The sequence below is a fragment of the Dromaius novaehollandiae genome, chromosome 16 (genome assembly GCF_036370855.1).
Source record: "Dromaius novaehollandiae isolate bDroNov1 chromosome 16, bDroNov1.hap1, whole genome shotgun sequence".
Lineage (NCBI taxonomy): Eukaryota > Metazoa > Chordata > Aves > Casuariiformes > Dromaiidae > Dromaius > Dromaius novaehollandiae.
Window position 1 is genome coordinate 5080511 of NC_088113.1, and position 24977 is coordinate 5105487.

Below are 24977 nucleotides of genomic sequence, written 5' to 3' on the forward strand. Positions count from 1 at the left end.
GGCTTGTGCCTGTGCTTTGCTTATTGTTACTAATGCTTAGTTATTTTCCCTCCCTGTGGTATGTGGTATTGGGGTTATATCCTAGCTCTTAATACAGATACAGCGGCTGGACTACTGATACGCAGTATTCACCTGGTAACCCAAAGACTCAACTCACAGTGGAGGCAGGACATGAGTATCTCACTAGCTGCATTAGAGCTTCTGTCTGGATTGGCAAAGGTGAGAGAAGAAGTTTCATGTGCTCTGGCCTTTTTTCAAAGGGTACTTATAGTCCTGGGTAGGTGAGTCGTGCCACCAAGCAGACATCTGCCCCTGAGGTTGTCAGCAAATGTTCTATTTGGACACAGCAAAAAACCCCAGGCCTTTTGTAGGAGCACTTCATCCTATCCTAATGCGGATGCTAAATAGCTCAAGTGGTGTGTGCCCTGTAAATGCCTATTGACTCTAAGTGAAGTATAGGGTGGCTGCTCAGATTTTTATCATGGGTTTCTGGAGACAGATACGGTGGGTCTTAAAATTAAAAAAAAAAAAAAGACTCAACATGCATGGGAATCTGAGAAAGATTAGGAGCTATGAGTCTAGCTCAGCAAAACCAGCCTCGGCCAGGTTCCTTATTTCAAACCACGATTGCTCTGTGCTGAGGTTTTCTTCTTACTTTTTATTTTATTTTATTTTATTTTATTTTTTTTTAATTTTTTTAACACTATAGGGGATGCATCCGTCATATTGGGCTGCATACTGGGGAGGGGAAAACATACCATTAAACTTCTAGTGGGCAGTGTATGGGCTTGGACCATTACAGTCTTTGACTCCACCGTGAACCATTTATCATGGTTTTCTTGGTTAGATAGCCAGTCTGTTCAGGGGGTAATCACTCTTACAAACCAGACTTTCTGCTGCTCTTAATTCACAGACTGGAAACATGCCGGGGCAGCCAACAACTTTATTGCCCTTTCTGTAGATGTTATACCTGCTTTTCCCCTTCCGTGTCACCCTGGAAATAATCTTCTGAGCTTAGAAAATTATCCTGTGTATTTCTAATATGAAGGTGTTATCCTTTTGCTTAGGACCCTTCTCTGTGCATATGGTTTCTCAATCCAGAGTTACTGTGCTGTTTTTCTTCACCACTGCCTAAGTCGAACCACTCTGCTTGATTGGATTTTGGCACCCGGAGCTACTGTCCGTGTTCCTCAAATTAGTGGAGATTTAGCTAGCATGTAACTGAAGTAATAGAAATTCAGTTCGCTGAGCACTCAGCCCAGCTGCATAGTTGCCAGGGCCTTTTTTGGTGAAAAGTAAAATGCTCTTTTCTGCGTGTGGGCTCTCGTTCCCAGTCTGGACTTCGTGATGTTTGTTAAGCAGTATTTGGGCGTATTTACAGCAGCCGCAATGAATTGGCATGATAATTCGGTGTTTGCTGTCACATGGCCCTGGGGACTCTTCAGATCTCTTTGAATCTGCACGTCATGCGCCTTTTTTTAAAAGCATGGAGTCAGCGCTGAGCCGCGTTGGGCTGGAATGCTTCTTTTGTTACTGCGCTGGCATGGGCTGAAGGCCGCGTTTGGAAGCAGGGCGTTCTGTGGTGTGAGCTGAAATATGATTATTGGATCTGACGGAGCGCAGTACAGAATGGGGGTTTCCCACAGCTTGTGGGAGCAAATTTTGTGCTGCGACTTGAGCCAGGATAGCTTGATTTCCACCCCACCTTGATTTGTAATGAGAGATGGGAATGCAAAAAGATACTATCTTTTCAAATGCCTACCAAAGTTAACAGTAAGCATTGTAATCTTTGTATAATTATCATGTACCTGAAGTAATTCTTCCTCTGGGATATCTTGGATTGTCCTCTTTCCTCTTAAGTAGCAAACAAACTGGGGAAAGGGATCATCTCTTACTGCATGACTGCAGAGTGGAGATCTGATTCTGCTTGAGACCTTTGGAAGCTACAATTTTCAAAGCCCTCTTTAGGTTAGGGGCTGCCCTGTGTTGTGTCTTTACAACACTAGGCAATTCCTGGGATTTAGTAAATTCAAAAATCCTGTTTCCTGCAAGCGTACTGCGTCACCAACCTGCTTTCCCTAAGCTACTCCTGGAGGGCTCCTTTTTTTTTTTTTTTTTTTTTTTGCCATAGATATTTTGCTTTGAAAGGAAATGCTGCCTTCATCCTGGGGCTCCAAATTGTCATCCTCCCTCCCTGGTGGGTACAGCTGACCGGCGCTGGCATCGTCAAGGGCATCCAGCTCCCTGCCCGTGATACTGAGGGCGGCCCTTCAATAATGGATGAGGCTTTACAGGGCATGGTCAAAGAGTTCCCCCCACCCCAAACTGCTTAAAGGATCTTGTCTGAAGACCCTTTCTCCCACTCTTTTTTGCTGATGGAAGTTACTGTGCTGACAAAATACACCAAAAAGAAAAATTGTGGAAAATTATGTGAGCAGGACATAGTGCTGTGGAAGGGAGCCTTGGTAGGGAGGGGGTTCTCAGAGGTACCAAGCAGAGATGGGTGCGGTGCTCTAGCCAAAGGAGAGGTGTTTCTGAAAATAAGTTTCAAACAGGAATTTATTCAGTTTGTAGTTAGTTACTTATCAAACTGCGTTGGTACTGTCCTTGCTCTTAGAAACCCAGCTGTGCAACATGGTGGCATCTTTTAGCGTAGCATTTCTTTCCTTTTAGCTTTTGAGTTTCAGCAGCTGTCACGGTTAAATTTTGTCCACATCTTTAAGCTGTAATCATAAAAGAGCTCAACTGTTTATTTCTTTTCTTTTAAAACTGCCTTTAGAAATGCTTTTGAAATTCATTTCTTTTCTGAAAGATTTCCTGGAGGAATTCTCATCTGACGGTCCTCTCCTGCTTGCTTTACCCAGGTGAAAGTGGCTGTCGATTCTTCTGATCGCAAGAGAGCTATAAGTTCAGTGTGCAGTTATATAGTGTATCAGTGCAGCCGGCCAGCCCCCCTGCACTCCCGTGACCTCCACTCCATGATAGTGGCAGCTTTCCAGTGCCTCTGTGTCTGGCTCACTGAGCATCCGGACATGCTCGATGAGAAGGTAAGAATCTCTGGTGTACGTATTCAGAGCCCTCCAAATGGTCATGCCTTTTGTGCCCAACTGCTCTTGATACTTGAAAGTATTTATTTTGGTAGTTGTCAAGAGTACTAGTTTCAAACCTGGTTTCTTTGTAAAATAGTCTTCAATTTTGGTTTCGGCTCTTGTTTTGATGAGAATATTTTTGGCCTCACGGTTATCTTTCATACTTATTTAAAAAAAGAAATGATCTTTCTTCTTGCTTTGTGAAACTGAAAATAAGGAGAAAAACTGAAATGGAAAAAAATGCAAAGAACATCGAAATGGATGGTATACCTGCTATAGATAAACCTGAGTAGAAGCCACTTGTTTTCTCATTTCCCAGTTCTTACCTGATTAAAGCAGGTCTTCTAGACTTAACACTGGAAGTCCTGTGACCCTAATTTTTTGATACTCAAAGTTTGTTATTTCACCAAGAAACTGAACAAGGCACAGCTCCATCCAGGATAAAATTTCCTTGGGAAGTTTGAAAAGAACAGGAAATGACAGATTCATATTTCTAACAGCCTTCTGTCATACTGTTGCTAGAAATATTTAATTTTTTTTTTCTTACGTGTGCCTGTTTTTATTGTTGGCCTCCTTTTATTGTGTGTGTGTGTGTGTGTGTGTGTATAGTGATCTCTGGCTGAATTAGATAAAATGACATATTTTATTTCCTTATGAAAGTTGTTGCCAGTTGAAAGATTTGGGAATTGTTTCTTGCAGTTTTCAAGATGAGTTTTTTCTTAATATGCTTAGAACTTAATTAAAAGCTCTGGATATAATCTCTGAAATGCATTTTTTTATCTTTTTAAATACATTTCCATTTTTTCAGTTGCACTCTTAATAATCCTCTTGGCCATTTTGTATGTATGTAGTAGAATATATTGTGTATAGCTTCATTCAGAGCGCTTTCTAGCATTAGATATAGAGGCATGCAAAGGTAATTAGATATCTTCTATATATAGAGAAAATATAATTCCTATGCCAAATGTGATCTTTATTCCAATTCTGTCTGTTAGAATATCTTCTGCCTTTGTTTCTGGGCTCATATTACTGGCAGCACTATTTTAATTGATGGTGTAGCATTGTCTCACTGAGGTCTTTGAGAGACTTTAGTCAGAGTGCTTCTGTTTTATGATAGCTTCTCTTGTGTTTTAGGATTGTTTAAAAGAGGTACTGGAGATTGTGGAGTTGGGCATTTCAGGAAGTAAATCCAAAAGCAGTGAACAAGAAGTCAAATACAAAGGAGATAAAGAACCAAACCCTGCATCCATGAGAGTGAAGGATGCTGCTGAAGCTACATTAACATGGTATGAAATTTATCAAAGTATCTTTGCTGTTTAGCGTAAAACGTGTCTGAGAATGTTTAATTAGGGGTTCCCAACTGGTGAGATCTTAGTGTCGGAGCAAGAGCATGTGAAAAGTCAGGCAGAGGCTCTGTGTTGCCCTCTGGGCTGAGTTGTCATGTGCTTGGCCTTGGCAGTCTCCCCGCTCCCATTCAGCAGTTCAACAGCGAAGAGATCCCTGGGACTGCCATCTTCCCGTCCTGCCTTGTCCCATCCTTGGTGGGCACAGCCCAAGCCCTCCTGCAGCCCCTGCTCTTCTGCTTTGGGCTGATTCTCTGCAGACAGCAGTTCCTGGTATCTCCCGCTTGACCTAGTCATGCTGTCCCACTGCTCCCTCTTACCCACAACCTGAGAAGACATGCTATCCCTGCGCTGATCGGGAAACTGATAGACGCTGTCTCATGTGTAATGCAACAAGGAACTGCACGTGTAGCAGGTGCCTGTCAGTGCAGGATGGAATGTCGTTCTGCCCACAGAATCGGGCTGGTTTAATATATTTGAGAGATTCTGTAGGAACTGGAATTGCGGATAATGTGTTGTTTGGAGAAGGGAGGCAGAGAGAACAAGGAGACGAAAATTGGGATTCGCTCCCAAGAGGTTGAAAAGCACTGTTTACTGGATGAATAGGATGATGGTGGACAGGACAAATTGAGAATAGGTAGGATAAATGCTTTGCAAAAGGCAATACCAGCTTTCTCTTTTTTGTTCTACTCTGCAGTAAAATTGTTATAAGCTTTACTGTTCATAAAAAGAACTGTGTAGTTCCCAAGATAAAAATATCTAGTCACTGGAACTTGTGGACAAACCTTTATTGTTGCCTAACAGTGCCCCTCTTCATTTAGAGGGATGAAACTACCTGTTTTGTGAGTAGATAAAGTGGAAAGTGGGGGAGGAGGACTTCAGTAAACTTTTGATCTGAGTGGTGGTGGTAAGAGTAAGTTCCTGAGTTAGATCATATGACCTTCAGTCACTGACACTCTACCTGGATCTCAACTCTAATTGCCAGTTCCCACCATGGAAATTTTTAAATGAATATTAGGTAGGTTAAAAGGCTTAAATTTCAGTAATCGATATTCAAAGAAAGGTAAGACAATGGTAACTGGCACATCTATCATGTCTGCCTGGCTTGTTGGTATTCAAAAGATAATTAAAGTACAGATGATTATCTCTGTTATGAGAGAGAACATTAAAAAAGCTGTGGAAGGGTATAGATTTTTTTGTGCTTTAGAGCATGCCTAAATAACCTCCTTCCCTATGTTATAAAGAAACTTGTTCTGTGGGCAGAGTACTTTCCTTGTTGAATTTCATGACCTTTTCTGAAATTACTGGTTCTGATTTAAGACAAGCTGTTGGGAGCATGCAGGTAATTGGTTTGCCCTGATGGGGCAATTCCTTTGTCGAAATACAAATGAACAATATGAGTGAAGGTCCATTCTTAGGTGGAATAGTTAATCTTCCTAATCTGTCATGACTTTTTTTTCTTATTTGCAGTATTATGCAGTTACTTGGAGCATTTCCTTCTCCCAGTGGCCCTGCTTCTCCTTGCAGCTTGGTGAATGAAACCACCTTAATTAAATATTCTCGTCTACCTACCATAAACAAACATAGCTTCCGTTACTTTGTTTTGGATAATAGTGTCATCCTTGCCATGTTGGAGCAGCCTCTAGGGAATGAACAGAGTAAGTTCAACATTTCCTACTTCCTTGTCCCTCTAGCTAAAACTCTGTATATAGCTGTGAAACAAAGGTGCTTCATCAAGCACAGCTCTCCTTTTCATGGTGCAGGGGCTTTCCTATTCTATGGGTGTGCAGTTGTGCTGGTGCTGCTCTGCATGAAATTGCAAGAATGACTTTCATGTCACTGAGAGTCAAACATGTACAAGCCCATCCAAATAGTTCATGCAGTTGTCTCTCACCCAGTGAGATCAGATTACTTGCATCTGACTGCCATCTAAATCATAGCGGGTGGAGAAAAGCAGTGGCATTACATTTTTGGAAAAGTCCTTGTTCATAAAAGGATGAGAATTGAAAGAATATAGGAAGTTCTGTAGGAACTAGTGCTCAACAAATGGTTAATTCCTTTATGGTTGCACTGGTTTTTTTGCTTGATTTGTGTCTCTGTTACTAAATGTTTCTGTGAGTGCTTTCAGCTCAAATGGTTATAGTTGCTTAGGAGCTGTCATAGCCTTCCTGTGTGCCATCCTGTTCTATCAATGACACCTACTGAAAAGGAGATCTACTACAGAGTATTGGCTTTCGCAGCTGAATTTTCCTTTCTAACTCTCACTCAAGTCTCATGTGCTTTGACCAAGGAGGAAGTGACATTTAAAAAAACCTAACAGTATTTACATGATGCCTTGAACTGAATAACCCATCACCCTAAATCACCCTATGAATCTTCAGGCATCGAGATACCACCTAAGAGAATGGATGAAAATTCTCTTATATGCTAGCTGTATTGAAGACTAACGGATGTTAGATCTGCTAATCTGCACAGATACGTTTTCCTTATCTGTGGGCAGGAAGGAGTCTAGATACTAGTCTTGAAACTGGAGACTGTGCAGAACAGCTAGCATCACAAACTGTGATCATATTCATTGATGCTGGCTAAGAGAAGAGTCGTGGTTCTGAGTTGTGGTCCAGAGTGCTCCCAGCCTCACCAAGAGTCTCTGACTGGATCTTCCAGAAAGTGCTGATGCTGGAAGCCATTGCTGTGCATCCTCCTACAGTCTGTATTTGAGCAAATATGTTCCCGACTAGAATGGATCAGAGCGTGCTAGAACAGCTGAGCAATTCTCATTCTTCTGCTAAATGCATTACTGAGGAATCCTGTAAAGCTATTAGAATCTGAAATTAGATTAGCTTTTCTTGCTGTACAGAACTTGCTCACAAATCCTCTTTAAATTACAAGATTAATCGTAGTAATGCATAAGTATATCAGATCACTTTTGGGGCAGATCACTAAATTGGTAATTTGGGGTTGGTGGTGCTGCTGTTTTGGTTTGCATATATGTATCCCTATGTACCTGTACTGTGCTTTTACATTCTGGTATGCTGCACATGAAGTACTGGGGAAGGAATATGTATCTGCTAGTTACCTGATAATGTCAGTTTATGATTTATGTGCACGAAAGATAGACACGAGTTTAAAAAAAAATAGCTGTAGAGATATAATGATCCCTTTCCTAAGATGGCAAGCATCAGTGGCCCTCAAATCTTGAAGGAAGACTTAAATCCCTGCAGTGTTAAAACCAGAGAATCATTCAAGTTGAAAGGGACCTCGGGAGGTCTGTAGTGTAACCTCCTGCATTGTCCTGGTGGGTCTTAAATCTCTGAAGAAGGAGGATCTGAAGAAGGAGGTTCTGGGGTCCTGTTCCAATGCTTGACAGGTGGTGGTAAGTTCTCTTGAATGGAAGAGAACAAAGTAGACTGGTACTTCTGCTGCAGAGAGGAAGATGATACTGTTTGTTCCTTGCCATGAATTGCCTTCAGGGTCAGAGGAGGAGTTAAGCTTGAAAATGAAACCTCTGTGATCATAACTGCATTTCTTTCTGGTTAAATTATTGCTTAATTAAGTGTTTGCAACTTAAGATGATGTATTAGTTGACTTTTTTTTTAAATCCATGTGCTTTGCAGATGACTCTTTCCCGTCTGTCACGATTTTGATCCGTGGGACATCTGGAAGATTTGCATGGGCGCAGCAACTCTGTCTTTTACCAAGAGGAGCTAAAGCAAATCAAAAGGTCTCTATCAAAGCCCATAAAGAAATCTTTAACTTAGAGATGTTCAGCAGAAATTCCACTAATGTGAGACAGCCCCACAGAGCTGGTGATTATACATTAAGGCTGAGCCACGGGGCCTTTAGCTGTAGGTAATGTGACACATCTCTGGTGACTCTTTATGACTTGTGATAATATTCAATCTAGGTTGTGAAAGTGCTGTTAACTTCTAGATTTTTTGTTTAAGGTGTGTGGGGGGAAAAATCTCCTTTCTTTTCAAAGTATCTTCTGAGGTAACGGGGCAATGGAGTGTGTATTTAGTGTGTAGGCATGACTGTTGATGGCTGCATCATGCTGATTGTGGGACGTCAGGCAAAGTGCTTGCAGCAGAGGGAGCAGCGTCTTGAGATGTGCTATGAGGCGCTGCAGAGAGAACAACTGTTAAAGCTAAAAAGCCCTATGTCAAAAAGGTGGCTGTAAACTGCCTGGAAAAAATGGAGGGTTCCCACCTATCAGAACATGGATTCTGGAATGGCTCTGCACAGGAAAAAAAACCTAATCTTGTTTTCAAGTAAAACCTGTTATTGCAGTTGTTTAGTAGAGTACGTCCTTCTCTGTCATCAAAATTTCTTTGTTTGTGGACTTCTCAAAGTCTTCAAACTCTTTGCATGTCTTTCTTGAAAAAATAAAGGAAATAGGAATGTAGTTGGAACGAGAGCCTGTTAGTCTCGGCTGTCGTTCTAACATTTAGGCAAACGTGGTCTCTGCAAAGCAGGCTTTGGGAAGTCTCTGCACTTTAAGGCCTTTGGAGCTGTGTTGTCCCTGAACTGGAACTGCTTTGCTAAATAGTATCAAACCAAGTGTATTGCCTCCCACACCAAGGGAAAAGTCGTGCGTGTCTGGTGACCTTCTTAACAGTTTTAAGGGAACTTTTCCAACTTAAAGGCATTATCTAACTTTAATGTTAGCAGTTTTGCCCTTTTTGAAATGTATTTGATGATGAAGAAATTCAATATGCGATTAAAATTCTTGTCTTTCTTGCATGGACCTTATGCAAACCTGCACCTAGATCTTTATTTTGTTGCTCTCCGTGGCAACTTCAGCTCTTGGGTTACTACCTAATAGTACTGTCTAGAACATGATATTGTAACAATGTCAAAATTGTGTTAAGATAGATGAGGCAAGCCCTTTCCTTACTCCATCAGTGTATCTCTCTGCTGATGCACAACATCGTTACTTTGCTGTTCCAGGATTTCTCTGCTTAACTTGCAGAGATCGTTAAAGTTAACAGGGTTAAAATGAAGGCTTCTCAAGCAGTTGCTGGCTTTCTCTAAACACAGTTAGAATGGAGTTTATTCTAAAAATAAGATGTTGGTATGTAAGCTTGCCATTTTTATTGGGATTTGCAACTGCTCTGAGATTCGATGGTAGACAGAGTTCATAGGTTCCATGACTGCAACCACCAAAATGGGTAGAACTGTATCTTCTGTTAAAAAAAAAAAAAAACCCTAAATGTAAATTTTAAAGGAGTCTATACAAATTTAAATTATTTACTGAATAATTTTTGATGATAACTCTCAATAATAGATTAGTAAATTTATGGTGGTGGTGGGAAGGGGAACACTTTCCATTTATAGTGATAATGTATTGTCTAATGGCAAAACTTTGAATGTAAAATTATCCCCCTTTTTTCATCACAGACTTTTATACCAGAACCCCGACCAGCTCCTAAAAATGATGTTGGATTGAAATACAGTGTGAAACACCGCCCGTTTCCTGAAGAAGTGGACAAGATTCCATTCGTGAAAGCTGACTTAAGCATTCCTGATTTACATGAAATTGTGAATGAGGAAGTAAGTAGTTTTCAGCCTTCATTTTGCTCTTGCCTTTTTTTTTGCCTGTTCATGAATCACACACTAATTGCTTACTGTAAAATATATTGTTCTTCAGCTTGACTGATTCGTATTAATGAAACAATAAGCTCTGCAAACTAATGAAATCTGTGCACTAGCTGTGGAAGGTGGCAATGCCTAGAACATGTTCTTGGGGAGCACTGCTCAGCATCTTTTGTTCCAGATCCTAACGCCCCTGTACCGCTATGAATAAGGGACTAGTGTTTGTTATTTTGTTACTTCTTCTGGGGTAATGGAAAGGGCATTTGTGAGCCCTCTCGTAGACTCTTTTTTTACTCTGACGGTGCCAAATGTGCTTTAGTTCCTGTTCATTTAAAAGGGAGAGATTGTAACTGGTTTTGGGTATGTGAATTTGCAACATCTCTCCCAAGCAAATTGTGTGTTCAGAGGTGCATTCTGTAACACTGCAAGATCTCACTGATAGTGCTTCAGTAAACATCCCGGTGGTGGAGTTTCAGCAGCTGCCGCACTTGCGGCTTACGGCTTTGTTAAAGGGTGGAGCTGCTGTCAGTGCTTTAAGGGATGAGTGGAGTCAGATTTCCATGTCTGTACAATGTTTTTCAGCTGGAAGAGCGACATGAGAAGCTGAGGAATGGCATGGCCCAGCAGATTATTTTTGAGACTTCCATAGATCAGCAAAGTGAAGAGGAGTGGCGCAAGAAAAGCTTTCCCGATCCGATCACGGAGTGTAAGCCCCCGCCGCCTGCCCAGGAGTTCCAGACAGCACGCCTGTTCCTCTCTCACTTTGGGTTCCTCTCGCTAGAGGCATTGAAGGTGACCTCATACTTCTTAGTGCTATACAAATGGCCCATTACCCATCTAGTCTAGCAAAAGAGGATAACTGAAGTTTAGCTAGTGGAAGGTCTTATGGGTGCTGCCAGCTGCTGTTATGCTGTCGTCTGCTTAGGAAAGGTGCTGAATTTCTGAGTTTTCCAGGATTGAGATCTGGCTGGTGTAAGGCTATGCCTCAAGCTGCACACGCTCTGAATAGGTGCCTACATCTTTGAGTTTTGCAGTAGATTTATAAGCTGTCACCATTCATATGTTTATACTTGAAATTATTCTTCCAACTTGAATTAGGCTTAGGGGTCCTTCTGTAAGCATTTCTGAAATATTGCTGTGTTAAATGTTCTGCCTCAGAGATTATTGTATTGAAGGGATGGTTTTACTGTGTAAACACTTAGAGAGTCTATATAGACTGTAGAGTTTTTTTTCTCTTTAAAGTCAAATAATGGTTTGCAGAGACAATCTGCATTCTTAAATTTAAATACTACCTCTTACCTGTGGATTCTTCCTTTTATCTGTTGTGTTTTTCTTCCATAAGATGTCAACAGTAGTAGAAAAGGGAGCTTTTACAAAAATAAGAAGTCTAAAAGTGCTTAGCATTTTATATATGGTTTCTATATAAGTGATATTAATAAATACGGAATTAGTTGCGATGTGACTGTACAAAGTTGTATAGTATTTTCAAAATCTCTGCTTGTTTTTCTGTGGGAGGGAATGTTCTCTTGGAGCAAACCGTCAGTATTGTTTTACTTGCAAAAACCCTGTTTTCTTATTTAATGAAGATAGCAGAATGCAACAAATACAAGTTCTCAAACCATGTTACATTTGCTGTTGCAAACTTACAGCAACAGGATTATATTACATCAGAAATTTGTGTATTACTTCAAGCTTAAAAAAAAGAAATGTGTTACTATTTTTGTGGATCACTTTTAAAGTCATGAGGACCTTTTCTGATGGAAAAGATTTTTTTTTTTCTTTTAACCATTGAACTCTGTTTATTCTATAGGAACCTGCTAACAGTCGTCTACCTCCTCACCTGATTGCACTTGACTCTGCTCTTCCTGGATTTTTTGATGACCTTGGCTACTTGGATTTATTACCATGTCGTCCTTTTGATACAGTTTTCATTTTCTACATGAAGGCAGGCCAGAAAACAAGCCAGGAAGTAAGTGAAAGTGTAGAGTGCTAATGAGTATATATTGTCCATTGCCAATAATCCTGATGTGAATAAAGCATTACTGCTAATGACTAAAGCAGAGTGCTCGAACTTGGGATTTTGGGCTCTGTTTATTTACTATATGAGCTGTAATAAGTCACTGTACTTTTTTTTAATTCTGTAGCATGAAGTACATTATTACATTTAGAAATGCTGTGAGGTTTTGATAAAGCATTATATCTATATATATGTGGAAAAATTGCAGTTTATTTTAGCTGTGTGCAGTGTCCCAGTAGCTTGCTTTGATTCTTATTTTAAACATATATCAATGAATTGAAAAACTTTCTGCAAGAAAGTATTGTTAGTTTGTAAATCTTTACATTATACTTTTTGCTTTCAAATGTGATTAGGTTAATCAGGTCAATTTGTCCAAATCTAAGCCATGATTTCTTTAAACTGTGACATGGAAAGTTGCTAAGTTAACATGATTTAGGGGTTTATTAGAAAGAGATGTTTCTGGAGTACTTTCTCGTTCCATACATCGTTCTCATAGTAAAGTGTAAAAGCATAGTTTCCAAAATAAATTACTCACTGTATAGTCTCCTCATTTTGTTGCAAACATACAATTGACAGAACACAGCAACACCTTCCACTTTTGAGTGGAATACAGTAATTCTTGAAGCCAGGATCATGTTGTTTATAAGTTTTCAAGTGGATAAGTTTGGGGAAACCAGTAGATGGTCTTTTTGTCTCCAAAGCCAGCCTTGTAACAGGACATTCAATGCTGATGTGTTCCAGCTGAAATGCTGTGTTTCTGCTGAGCTAGCAAAATGTATTTTTCTCCTGGTGCTTATATGCTATTATGGGTTTAGACAGATGAGATTTATTTGCAGAAATTACGTAGTTCTGCAGAATTAGCTGGCCTTTGGGAACCCAGTTAGCAGTCTGTACTTGTGGGTTTTGCCTTGTAGATTTAAAGATCTTTCATGTTTGAGAGATTCTGGACATGTTTTGTCAGATAGTATAAAGTCCATGCTCCTACTTCAAGGTCCCTAGACACTATGCTATGATTCCTAGCCCTTTCCAGTTGTGCAAAGTCACTGTGGCATAGCCAAGTTAATAATTTATTTGTATCTGTCTCTACAGACCTAAGCTGAGTGAGAAATGGATGCTATTTCCATGTTTGAAAAGAGCTGTGACTTATTTCTGTCATGTTTTGTTTTCAATGTTAACAATATCACATCAGACGAAGACCTTTTGTAATGTTGCTTGCCTAGGATAGCCATGAACAACCCAACATGGCCAAGAGAGGAGCCAAATCATGACACTGTTTCTGCTCTGAGCAGGGAAAGCTGCCTGGTCCTGCTCAGCTGCCATTGTTTTTAAGTGTATGTGGGAGAGACGGTTCATGCAACTTTAACTCAGGACCTAATTCTATTTTAAGAAGGGGATCTCACTCTTTTCATAAGGAGTGGCAGCTATTTTTTTCTGATGCTGTGCAGTCCAGAACAGTTTTTCTAACCTGAATGTTATTACATCAGCCCCAATGTAAAGGGGTATTCTTTTACGGTTTAGAAGGGTGTTATGGGATTTATTTATCCAGGATAGTGAAACTGTCCACACGTTGTTTACACTGTTATACTTCCATAACATTAAATGCTACTTAAAAATACCCTCTCATTCTTACTTTAACGAAAATTCTTTTTGGTGTGGCTCAGATACAAAACCATGCAGTTGTGTAAAGCTGGAGCTTGCACGTTTTCTTAATTTGTTGTCTCCTAAACTACTTTTATCTCAATTCATTCTGAAGCCTAACTCTTGCTTTGTTATTATTCCCATTATTAAGCGTACTAGTAGTGTGATTAGTCACTGTTGAATATTGTACAGGATGTTAGGATGGGGTGCCAGGACTGTGTGGGTATCAGGAGCATCTTGTGTGAAAGCTTTTCTTTTCACGGACTGTCTACGATTGAACAGTTTCTGTTCCACTGGAGTCTGCATTCTAGATTACAGTTAAATTACACTTCCCTCATACAAATAAAAATCAAGACCCTCCTGCTACCACACTGAAATTCCCATGTGATCCAAAACAGAAGGAAGGATACACTGTACAACCTTGACTACTCTACAGATCCCAGCAGTTCAGGTACATGAAACTGCAAATGGTCCTTGCTTCCTTGTATGCTCCATGGTGAAGCTGTCAACTTTCACTCAGCCTGATGGGATAAGAATTGCATTTGGAGGTGGAAGCATCCCAAATCTTCATAAGAAATGGGATTAAGATTCAAAATGAACAGCATGCTGTGTTGTTTGATTAAAGTGCATGTTCAGTCTTGCCCCAAAATCTTTGCAAAATTTACTTCATAATTTAATCTAATGTGTTTTGAGGCATGCCCTCTAAGTCCTTGTTTGTATGTCACGTACAGGTTAGTAGCGATTGAATGTGATTAACTTTCTCCTAAAATCCTCCTAAAATTTTACCACAGAGTAGCAATGATACCTGTCCAGAAAATTCTCATGGTAATATGGTTGGTGTTAATGTGGATCATGCACTGAACAGTTCTGTGGTTTAGCTCTGGTAAGTGAGTAAATCTCAAAATTGCCATTTGTAGCAGTGTGATTAACTATTTTACAGGCTTCAGCAATGATGGCTAAAAGAGACAATCTGATTGAATAAGACGTTGCTGGACAGGATGGAGGATGCTGGGCAGCAGGGCCTGGTGTTCATGGAATTAGCTGTGGCAGAAGAGTTTGGACTTCCACACTTGCAGATTTGGATATATTTGGGCAAAGACAAACTGGTGACACAGTTTAAAAAAAAAAAAAATCAAGGAGAGCTGCTTCTTGGAGTCTCGTGTGTATACCATGATACTGCTCTTCGTTTCAGATCCTGAAGAACATGGAGTCTTCCAGAATTGTTCAGCCGCACTTCCTGGAGTTCCTGCTGTCTCTTGGCTGGTCAGTTGACGTGGGGAAGCACCCGGGTTGGACTGGGCACGTCTCAACAAGCTGGTCAATCAATAGTTGCAGTGATGAAGAAGGATCTGAACAAGGTAAGACAAAGTTAATGTAGTAACCCTAAATTATAATGCTTAGGCTCCTTTAAGGAGACAGTTGACTAACACTTCTTTGCTTCTGGGTACCTCTTTGAGTGCTTGCACGTTTTTTTGGATACATTTACTAGAAAAGAATATTAAATATAAGCATTAGATTAAGCTTGGAGTCAAAGTGAGAAAATGTCTGTGCATCTTGTTTAGAGGAAGTAGTCTCAGCAACAAACACCTGTATTCCATATGTTTAGCAGTCTTGGTGAATCTAATAGATAATCCAAAACGAGTATTAAGGAGATATCAGGGACAGGATATACATTGTACTGTCTGCTGTATCAGCAGACAGGCTTGAAATATTTTGTGATTTTTAGTGTTCTGTAAGTAGGTTAAAATGAGACTTTGACAAATGTGTTAGTCTTGTCATCGTGCTTGGTAATAAGTATTGAAAACAAATTGCTGTTTGTAGGTCGTTGTGGTTGGAGCCCACGCACGGCCCTCCTCTCTTCCTACTTAATTTACTCTGTTTTGTTCTATCTAAGCAATTCTTTTGGGCTCGTCTTATACTATCCTTTCCCCATTTTGTTAATGAAAATGGTCCTCAGGGTAGTGTTCCTCAAGCTGCTATTCCAGTGTGGTGAGCTGGAAGTCGAGTAGTTTCTACACTGAAAAACAACGTAATCAGATTATCCACAGATTCTGCTAGTGTTCATGGGTTGATTTCAGTATGGTTCCTGTCTGGAAGTTTTTTCCACTATTCTAAGAGCCAGAGACCTTTTCACTGTGTTCTTCAGAGCCTCAGCCTTCTCATGTGGCCCACACAAATACATCATACAGGCTAGATCAGCTGGTGTGATGATGTTGGACATCTTTGGTTTTGAACTCAGATCAGGTGTAACACCATTGGCACTGCACTTTCTTAAGCAGTGCCCTTACTCGGCTTTCCTTTGGCTGGCCCTTAGGAATGCTCTGACTAATCTTCACCTGTAACTAAGGGCAACTAGAGGCTTTCTTGAACTTCTGCAAAAGACAGAAGGTTTGAAATTATTGGGAGAGGTTAAGAGAACAGAAGCATGGCTTTCTCTGAACAACTCGGGAGAGGTTGCCAAATGGCCAGAGTGTGGTTTAGTTTTTCTTGGAGTACAGTACCAGATTATGATCTACTTTGCGGCGGAGCCCTCTCCCTTCCTTTTGCAGTTTGTGGCCCTCTCAGCTGTGTCAGTGTGGCTGTGTGGAAGATAGTGGTCTGAATTAGTGAGGTGACCTGTTTTAATATGTGCTTTTTAACTCTGATTATTTCAGCCATCTGGTTTCGATCACAGACCACCAAACAGTGGAGTTAATTCAACAAATTGGTATAACCTGTTTTGGAAGAAGGAACAGAAGAAGCAGTCAGGAGTGGGGTTCAGGGGAGGGCTTCTTTTAACCTGGCTGTTTTTTGGAAAAATCCTGAAGTGGAACCACAGCCTTAGCAAGCAATGAAAGGGTAGATTTAAAGAACACTTGGACAAACCTCTGAAGATTGCTCACTTTATTTATTTATTTTCCTCCTCAGTCTTGTCTGTGGTTTAACCTGTCTGTTTTGCTAAATGCAGTTGCTCTTTGTGGATGGCTCTGATGGTAAAAAAAAAAAAAAAAAACAAAAAACAAAAAAAAACATTGCAGGAGTGTGGAATGAGGTCTGATTAGAGATGGAGGTATCAAAAGCAGATTTGTGTACCTTTTCCCTCTGAAAAGCAAAGAAGTTCTTAAGCAATTTGGTTGTGGCTGCAGTGCTACTTCCTGAAAGATGTGGGCTTGAGATATTTAGGAATGTTTCCCTGATGGTAAAGCATCCTTCAGCAGTTCCTGCGTGCCTCTGGCCACCTCTTCATGTCAGTGTGCTGAATTTCACTGGCCCCTTGGTTCTGCTGAGGCAGCTAATCCTGATATCTCACTGTAAGCTGGATCAGAGAAATAATTCAGTTTAAAGCCCTTACTCTTCTTTCTGGGGTGGAGTATGGGGAAGGAAAAGAGGTGTTTTTGATAACTGACTTACAGCTTGGCTCCATCAGAGAAGTGCTAGCTCTCTGTTGTGCTGCGATGGTCTGATGTACTGTTTTGGTCAACTGCAATGTGCGAATAAATGGGTGCTGGGAAGTAGGAGCTTCTTACATTAGCTTGGATTCAGGAGGTAGCCTTTCTCTAACTAGACATCTAAAGGAGAATCTGTAGAAACTGGCTTAAATTCTAGAACAGTATCGAGTTGAAATTATATATGCAAGAGGCCTTTGAAAATTTAATGACAAACAGCTGAATGAGGATGTCTTTGTCAGAAGGAATGGAAAGAGCTACTGGATGATTTCTTTTGTTGGACAAGCTTACTGGACTACTCAATCTGAGGGAAATATGTTTGGAATAAATCCTCTTTCCAACTCAGAATATTATTGTCTTGAAGATATCAAGCAAGAATTTTGAGAATGGCTGTTAGCTATGAGACTTGACTGAAACCTTAACATTTTAAAATGAGAACTACATAATTTCTTTTAATTGTTTGGAAAGTCTTCTCCTGAGAATATGTGTAAAATGCTAAAACTTCCTTTTGACTTAACCTTACTTCTGTCTCCTTTTCAGATGATTTAGTTATTTCAGAAGATGTTGGGGCAAGTATCTTCAATGGGCAGAAGAAAGTGCTGTATTATGCTGATGCCCTGACAGAAATAGCTTTTGTCGTCCCATCACCAGTGGAGTCCCTAAGTAAGATCACTGTGTGTGCATACGGTTTAAAAAAAACAAAAGAACAAAATTCTTTTTCTTTTTCTTTTTTTTTTGTTAGAGAACCCAAATAAACTAACTAATAGTGTGGACAGCAGGATCCTTGTTGGAAAACTAGTAATGTTTAAATTAAAACATCGTAATCCTCAGACGGCTTCCTAAGGTGGTATCTGTTCTGTGCCCCTTTGTTTTCTGAGTCTAAGCTTGAATATCTAGGTTTGTGCGGCCATAATGCTGTTTGCCTGGGTGCTTTAGGTTAGGCCTGTAGATGGCTGTGGTCTGCACTCATGATTTAGAAGTATGCTCATCCCAGCTACTGAGTTCAGAGCAGCTCAGCTAGTGATAGTTTTTCTCTCTCCCTTCTCAGTGACATGCTTCTGCAACCCATTGGAGGAGCATGTGCTTACTTGCTGTGTAGGTGAGCAATAGCTTTCATTAAATCTTTGGAACCAGTGCGGGCAGTTCTCCAGAATGAAACGGTTGTGAGGAGATGATATTCTTAGAAATATCCCATCTGGTTTCAGGTTTCCTGTGCAATACAGTTTCTCCCTTCCTAACTCCATACGGAGCGGTTTAAATGCAATGTGTCTGGAATAACTGGCAGATGTCCACAGCTGAAACCTCTTCCTGCTTTTGAGCACTATATCCACTTGACCTTAAAAGCTTCCAAGGAAGCAGGAGGATTACGAGGAAGTCTTTCTGAATCCTGTACTTGGGTTAGATATTGGACTGTGATAATGCTGAGACTGTATAAATAGGAGTAGCAGATTGTATCCTCATGAGGGTTTGAGCTGCTTTTTCCACGTGACTACTTGGTGGTATTGGTGGTGTGAATATTTGGTGGTATTGACTGTTTTATAGCACTTGCTTGAGTTGCTGGGATAAGTGAATGACATGAATTTGAAAGCTATATAAAAGGCAATTGCTCCATTGAAACAGACTTTAATATTTTCTCTTCCTGCTTTCCCTTGGCACTGTAGCGTTCAGAAACTTTCCCTCCCAGCTCCTTTTTACCAGTCTGTGTAGTCTTGTGCACTCTGGATAAATCCAAGTATGTTTTGTTTCAAAACCTTGATGTATCTTAGATTTTTTAGCAGAAGAAAAGACAAAACCTACCTTTGTTCTTTTGCCTTCCAGCTGATTCACTGGAAAGCAATGTCTCTGACCAAGAAAGTGACTCCAACATGGATCTACTGCCAGGGATACTGAAGCAGCCATCTTTGACACTTGAACTCTTCCCCAATCATACAGACAATCTTAATCCCTCTCAGCGGGTAAGGCAAAATTCGCACTGAAAAACAGCATTCACATGTATATTTTTTTGCAGGAAACACCGGCAGTGCTACAGCATTTTCTGGTAGTATATGATTCAGTTTCTTAGTATTTGGAGCCACTCATTCCTGGCCATTACTCTTTAACAGCAGCATCTAGTCTTGCCAACATTTGCATCTGCAGTAGGAGACTGCAAGATTACATTAATCAAATATAAAATTTAAATATGCAAAGTAGTAATATTTGGCATCCTAAAAGCTTGGAATGCCTGAAGGAAAAATGTTATGATGTATTTGCAAAATAATTTGTAAATCGTCTTGTAACCTGTGCTTCGGAAATGTGGGGTGGATAAACTGGGAGACTTTTCACATCTATCCAGTTTAAAATCCCGTATTAGTAGCTGCCCATGTGTCAGTTATGCCTGAATACCAAGCATGAAGTTCCTTTTCTGTGATAGCAAATCTACAGAAGCAGAAAACCATGAACTCTATAACAGTTAGTGAAGGATTTTAACTGAGTATTTCTTGAACACAGTTCTTTCCCAATGTACATTTAGTTACTGATTTATGATCTTTGAGAATGTTAACAAAAGCTTGAATGAGTTTTTAAGATAAATATTGCATTAGTCAATAAATGTAGTTTAAATGTTTGTGGTTGTCTAGATGAATTTTTATTGGAGTTGATGCAGAAAATAAATGCTTGTATCAACACAGTAAAACTGGAGCAAATAAATTAGTGTAAGGTGAAAACCAACCCAGTCATGTTAGATCATTGTATCAGATGGGAAAGTTAGCAAGGAAAAATACATAATTTTGGGCAGCGAGTAAATTTGCTCTGAAATATTGAACTGAGAGTGTTGTAAAGTATTTTTCAGAGTGGTATCATGATGGATCACTGGTGAGACATTAGACACATTACTGGACTCATGATTTTGCAAACGCTACTCTTCCCTTGTTTTCAAAACAGCTCAGTCCTACTTCCAGATCCAAGAGGGTACCTCAGGGCCGGACCATTCCACCAATGGGACCTGAAACCAAAGTGTATGTGGTCTGGGTTGAACGTTACGATGACATAGGTGTGTAGAACTTTTTATTGCTTACTAATATAGCAGCAGACAGGAAACAGAGTATAAACTCAGTTCTGTTTCTTTATAAAAGAATGCTAAATTCTTATTTATTTCTGTAACTGACACTTTAAGACTCTAAAACAGTTCTTTGATATTCAAATGATGGTCCATTGGGTGCGAGTGAACCACTGGCATGTGGGTCTGGAGACTTAGTCTTTTAGCTCTGGCACTACATGTGAAGTGTCCTCATGCACCTTCTCCTTAAGCTTAATGCACAAGGCTGTTATGCACCCCCATCCTGAGTTCCTCACCGCTGCTGTTTCCTCGGAATGGAGTTGTTCTTCCTTTAGAAAAATTACTCGCTGTCACTTGTTTTATCTTTGGTCAACAACTTCTGTGCTGAAGGAATCATCTTTTCTGGTTTGATGATGCCTTTGAAATTTTGTGTATTGTTCTTTCTCATGGGAGAGCTCATTTGTTCTGTGCTCAGGGTGCCTGTTTGTTTGGATGGTGCTGTGCAGTCCAGGTTTCTTTCTGCACACCCTTGTTCAGGCAGCGTCATGCTCCTTATGCTAACTTAATGCTTGTCTTAGCTTGGCGTTTGCTCCTTGACTCTCTGGATACTGGTTAACCTGGGAGGGATCCAGCTTTGCCCATTGTATTATAGACATAGCGTGGACAATGGACAACTGTCTTTCCAGGCTTGATGAGTCCTTTGTCCCCAGGAGTTTCTTGCATGCTTGTTCTAAAACATGGACCTAGGTTTAGCTTTATGTGAGAGCATGTCTGTATTGGCCTAGCCCAGCAGTATCTAAAATACTGGCCAATAACAGATACTTTTTTCTAATCCTGGTACCCTGTTTGGTAGTAAGAGTGGACCTTAAGCCCTTAGCTTTCCCTCAGGGAAGCAACCAAGAGAGGGGGAGAGATTAGAGGAAGCTTCTCATAAACTCTAGGTCTAAATTTTCTCCTTCCCCTCCCAGGACTGGCACAAAGACCTTCTTATCCACAGCACATACTATAGAGGTTTGCCTGTGAGCAGGAGATGACGTCAAGCTTGGCAGCATCTCTTCCTTCTCCAAATTCTGGGCCAGAGGATGTTACCCTTAGCTCTGAGAGGTTCCCTCAGCCACTTCAGTTCTGAGCTGGTATCCCTACTGCACATGTCTTGGGTGACAGCTAAAGCCAGCTCACTGTAGAGGCAGTGACTGTGCTTCACAGGCATTTTTCTGCTTGGCTGCTGCTTGCAGCAGTTGTGGGAGTCTCCCAGAAACATGAACCTGAAGCTGAAGAAATGAGTCCATGAGCCTCAGTAAACTTGATGGTTGGATTTTTTGAGGGGGATTCTTGAAAGTGGCTTCCAGCCCAGAGGGAATGGGGCTGCTAGTTCCATAAAGGCTCTTGGTGCGTTTGATGAATCTGAACAGTGGAAAAACTGTCACTCTAGAGCTGCGGCTCACACCCTGGGCCAAGTACTCCTCCATCTCGCTCCCTCTCAGAACATTTCCAGGGCCCTCCATGCTCTCCTTCTGCTAGATCCAAGTTTCATGTACACTCAGCACCCCCATTCTGGTGGCAGAAAGTGTTTTCAGGCCTTGTACTCTCTCCTCTGCTGGAAGAGGTGTTGGAGCTACCCTGCCAGCTGAATTGTACTTGTGGATGATTTGTAACATCTCTCTGAGCTCCTGCCCCTAAACAAGTGGATGGGATCTTCCAGGGATCTGAGTTCTTATTTATTCTCCCTGCACCTCCGTTATCTAGTCACTTGTCACAAAGTGCAGAGCAGCAGAGAGTTGTACGTTATGCTGAGGATCTGCGGACACTGGTTTCAAGGAATGATGCGATATTTGCCAGGGCAAATTGTTGTTCCCCCAAGAGACTCCACGTAACTGTAGATGAGGGCAGCGGTATTGTTTGGAACACTGTTCTTGGGGCTGGTTACTTGCAGGTAGGAAAGGAAGTTGTTTAATAATAATTTGAAAGCTTTTTTGTGTGTGAGAAATACCTCACCTTCTTCCTGCTTCCACTGTCCTTTGGAGTCCCTCTGGAGATTGTGACCTTTGGGATTGAGAGAATGGAGGGTCTGAAACATGTTATCTCATCCGTCAAGCACAGGATGCATGAGGTCTGTCTATGCACTCCACATCCTGCTTAAACTAAAAGACTTAGCTTTGATCACTAGGGGTGCAAGAACATTCATGGTGTGAATGCTTGAGGACTGCTGTTTTAACTGGTGATAAAGAATCTTTCTTCGTACAACAAAGAAAATAAACTGGGGTAGTTAAGCTTTATTCTATGTATCCTCTTCTTTCAGAAAACTTTCCCCTCCCTGATCTGATGTCTGAAACTAGCACTGGTGTAGAAACTACAGCAAACAGTAGCACTTCCCTAAGGTAAGACGACTGTTCTTCTTTTTCTTGCTTTTTGCAAACAACAGTTTATGCTACACTTTAGAAGAAATCATAATTGAGCTTATTTGCATACTTCAGCTTTCACAGGCAGTTGTCCCAAAAACTCTAGTTATTCTTGTTAAGACGTATGATTTTCTTCAGATTTTTTTTTCAGTTGAAAAGTAAATGGACTTTCCATATCACTGTGATTTAAATATAGATTGAGGAATAGCGAATGTGTAGTTTTCATTTTGAGTTTGTGACCAGCCTGTCTTCTGATTTACTGCCTTGTGAGGTGGTTAATACTGCATACACATTGTGAGGCTTAAGGTCTTGTCATCAGAACTTTGAAATTGTGTGATAGAAGATCATAAAAACTTTATAATTGACATAACTGTTCTTAAGTCCAGTGGATGCACACAGGAATCCTGCTGGTTTAGCCACAAGTCATCTTTTTTAGATCCTTGAACACTTAAAGTGGCCATGTTTCATCCATAGGTTAATTGAAATGCTACTATAAAACTGATTTAACAGCCATGCTTTTTTTTTTTCCTTAAGATCTGCCACTCCTGAGAAAGAAGTTCCTGTGATCTTCATCCATCCTTTAAACACTGGCTTATTCAGAATAAAACTGCAAGGAGCTACTGGGAAATTCAATATGGTTATCCCACTGGTGGATGGAATGATAGTCAGTAGGCGAGCTCTTGGTAAGTTCAAGATTTTTAGGAACACCCATGTTGTTTTTTTCTCTCTGCCCCCTTCTCCTCAAAGGTGTTTCAGTGGTTAGTGTGATCCTTCCCATTTGGTTCTGCTAGCTCTGGCTCACGGAGCGCTGCAGATAGTCTGCCAGCACCTTTCCTGCCTGTACTCCTGCACCAAAAAGTAACCTGCAATCCACACTCCTTTTGTACTTTGTTGGCGCTACGTGCTTCCATTTTCTGTTACATTATTACAGTGGAATCTGGCTAATCCCAGCAGTTTAATGGAGATTAGAGTGAAGGAAAGGTCCTATGATTGCAGTGTGCAGGTAATAATATATCTGAAAAGTATATGGTCCGAAACTCTTCATTGAGGAGAATCATTGGGCATGACGGAACAAGATAAAGACGTGCTTTTTGCAGCGACAATGGAAGCAGGAACAGCAGAGGGAGCAGCTTGTTAGCATTTAGCTGGCAGCGTTGCTCAGATGACTGAGTGGTGGGATATCAGAGCTCCACTGTAATTGTAGCAGGAGTTAAGTAGAGGGCTGGAAGCAGTAACGGTGGAAGGAAAAGACTGCTATTTAGGTAGGAAGAGAGATCAAAAATGTGACCATAATGTTTATGATTGTGAGAGCCCAAGATGCTAGTGTTACTTGACTACCAGAGGGTACTGCTGAATTTCTGGACTGTGTTGGCACACTCTTGTTCCTTGGGTTTTAGAAGTAGGATAGTGGTTGAAAGCTACAGGCATTGAGGATTTTCTTTAATGTATTCATTAACTATTTAACCTAATATGCAGGCAAATGTTGCTATGTGTTAACAGCTATATGTGTGGTACCCAGCTTTTCCTGTACTCCTGGATGGGTTAATGTCTTCATCTGGGGTATCTGTGCTATTATAACTTCAGTTACTGGAAATCTCACTCCAGTGAGAGCAATTTAGAAAATAAAGTGAAATGAATAAACAAACACAAGAGTACTTCCCTGTAACTATAAAACTAATGTTGTAGGGACCTACTGGGGGTGGCTTGCAGGTTCTGATGTGGCATGCTTAATTCAGTGATGAGGAAATTGAAACCAGACTGGGCTTTTAAATAACACCTGTGAATTCAGCTGATGACAATGGGCTGTACTAAAAAGGAATCAGGTGAATTTTGCTAGGCTTGTTCTGGTTTTTCCATTATGTCAGGAGTAAAACATACTGAAATTCATCCTCTCTCTGAGTTCAGCACGTGAGGTTTGCATGTCGTCAGGAATCAAGTTGCCTAAATAAGGAAGGTAATTTGTTTCTGCCTGTAAAAGTGCTTGGGAAAAAGCAAAGGGGGTTAGTGGACATTTATTTCATTACAAACATGCATATAAATTTAATTTCGGAGTGAAAGAGGAGAAAGTCCACTGCCAGCTTTGACTAACTGTGTTGGCTGCTTTGATTCTGAACTTTCTCCCCCTGTAGACATCAGTGCAAGTTATGGAAAGGCAATAAGCAGCAGGAAAGCAGTGAGGGGGAGAGAAGCCTCTGTTCCTAGCCACAACCCATAAAGTTTCTCCTGTCCCCCTGTTCAAAGGCTGAATGGCTCTGTCATCCCTGCAATAGGTACCTTTTTCTTCCCGTTAGCAGTGCTCTGAAGGCTCCCCTGGCTTTACTCATTGCCACCTCAGACCTAGCCTGAGCTCTGCAAGTTCTCACGTAGCATGGCCTCGTGCTGTACTACTGCGATTCTTGCATTGGTGAGCGAGAGCTGGCATGGGTTGTTTCCCCTCTTG

At 40.8% G+C, this 24977-nt stretch overlaps 1 protein-coding gene across 1 annotated transcript in view; it reads left to right on the plus strand.

Annotated features, from left to right (window-relative positions):
• The window catches only part of RALGAPB (Ral GTPase activating protein non-catalytic subunit beta), a 71833-nt gene that overhangs the window by 42005 nt on the left and 4851 nt on the right, over window positions 1–24977 (plus strand). The window contains exons 17-30 of the mRNA XM_064521349.1: window positions 86–219; window positions 2865–3047; window positions 4224–4375; window positions 5903–6090; window positions 8047–8153; window positions 9830–9982; window positions 10607–10816; window positions 11835–11993; window positions 14872–15037; window positions 17645–17767; window positions 18923–19059; window positions 20024–20132; window positions 22438–22516; window positions 23072–23220. Of these exons, the coding sequence (XP_064377419.1) occupies window positions 86–219; window positions 2865–3047; window positions 4224–4375; window positions 5903–6090; window positions 8047–8153; window positions 9830–9982; window positions 10607–10816; window positions 11835–11993; window positions 14872–15037; window positions 17645–17767; window positions 18923–19059; window positions 20024–20132; window positions 22438–22516; window positions 23072–23220 (2049 nt within the window). The remainder of the gene's footprint in view (window positions 1–85; window positions 220–2864; window positions 3048–4223; window positions 4376–5902; window positions 6091–8046; window positions 8154–9829; window positions 9983–10606; window positions 10817–11834; window positions 11994–14871; window positions 15038–17644; window positions 17768–18922; window positions 19060–20023; window positions 20133–22437; window positions 22517–23071; window positions 23221–24977) is intronic.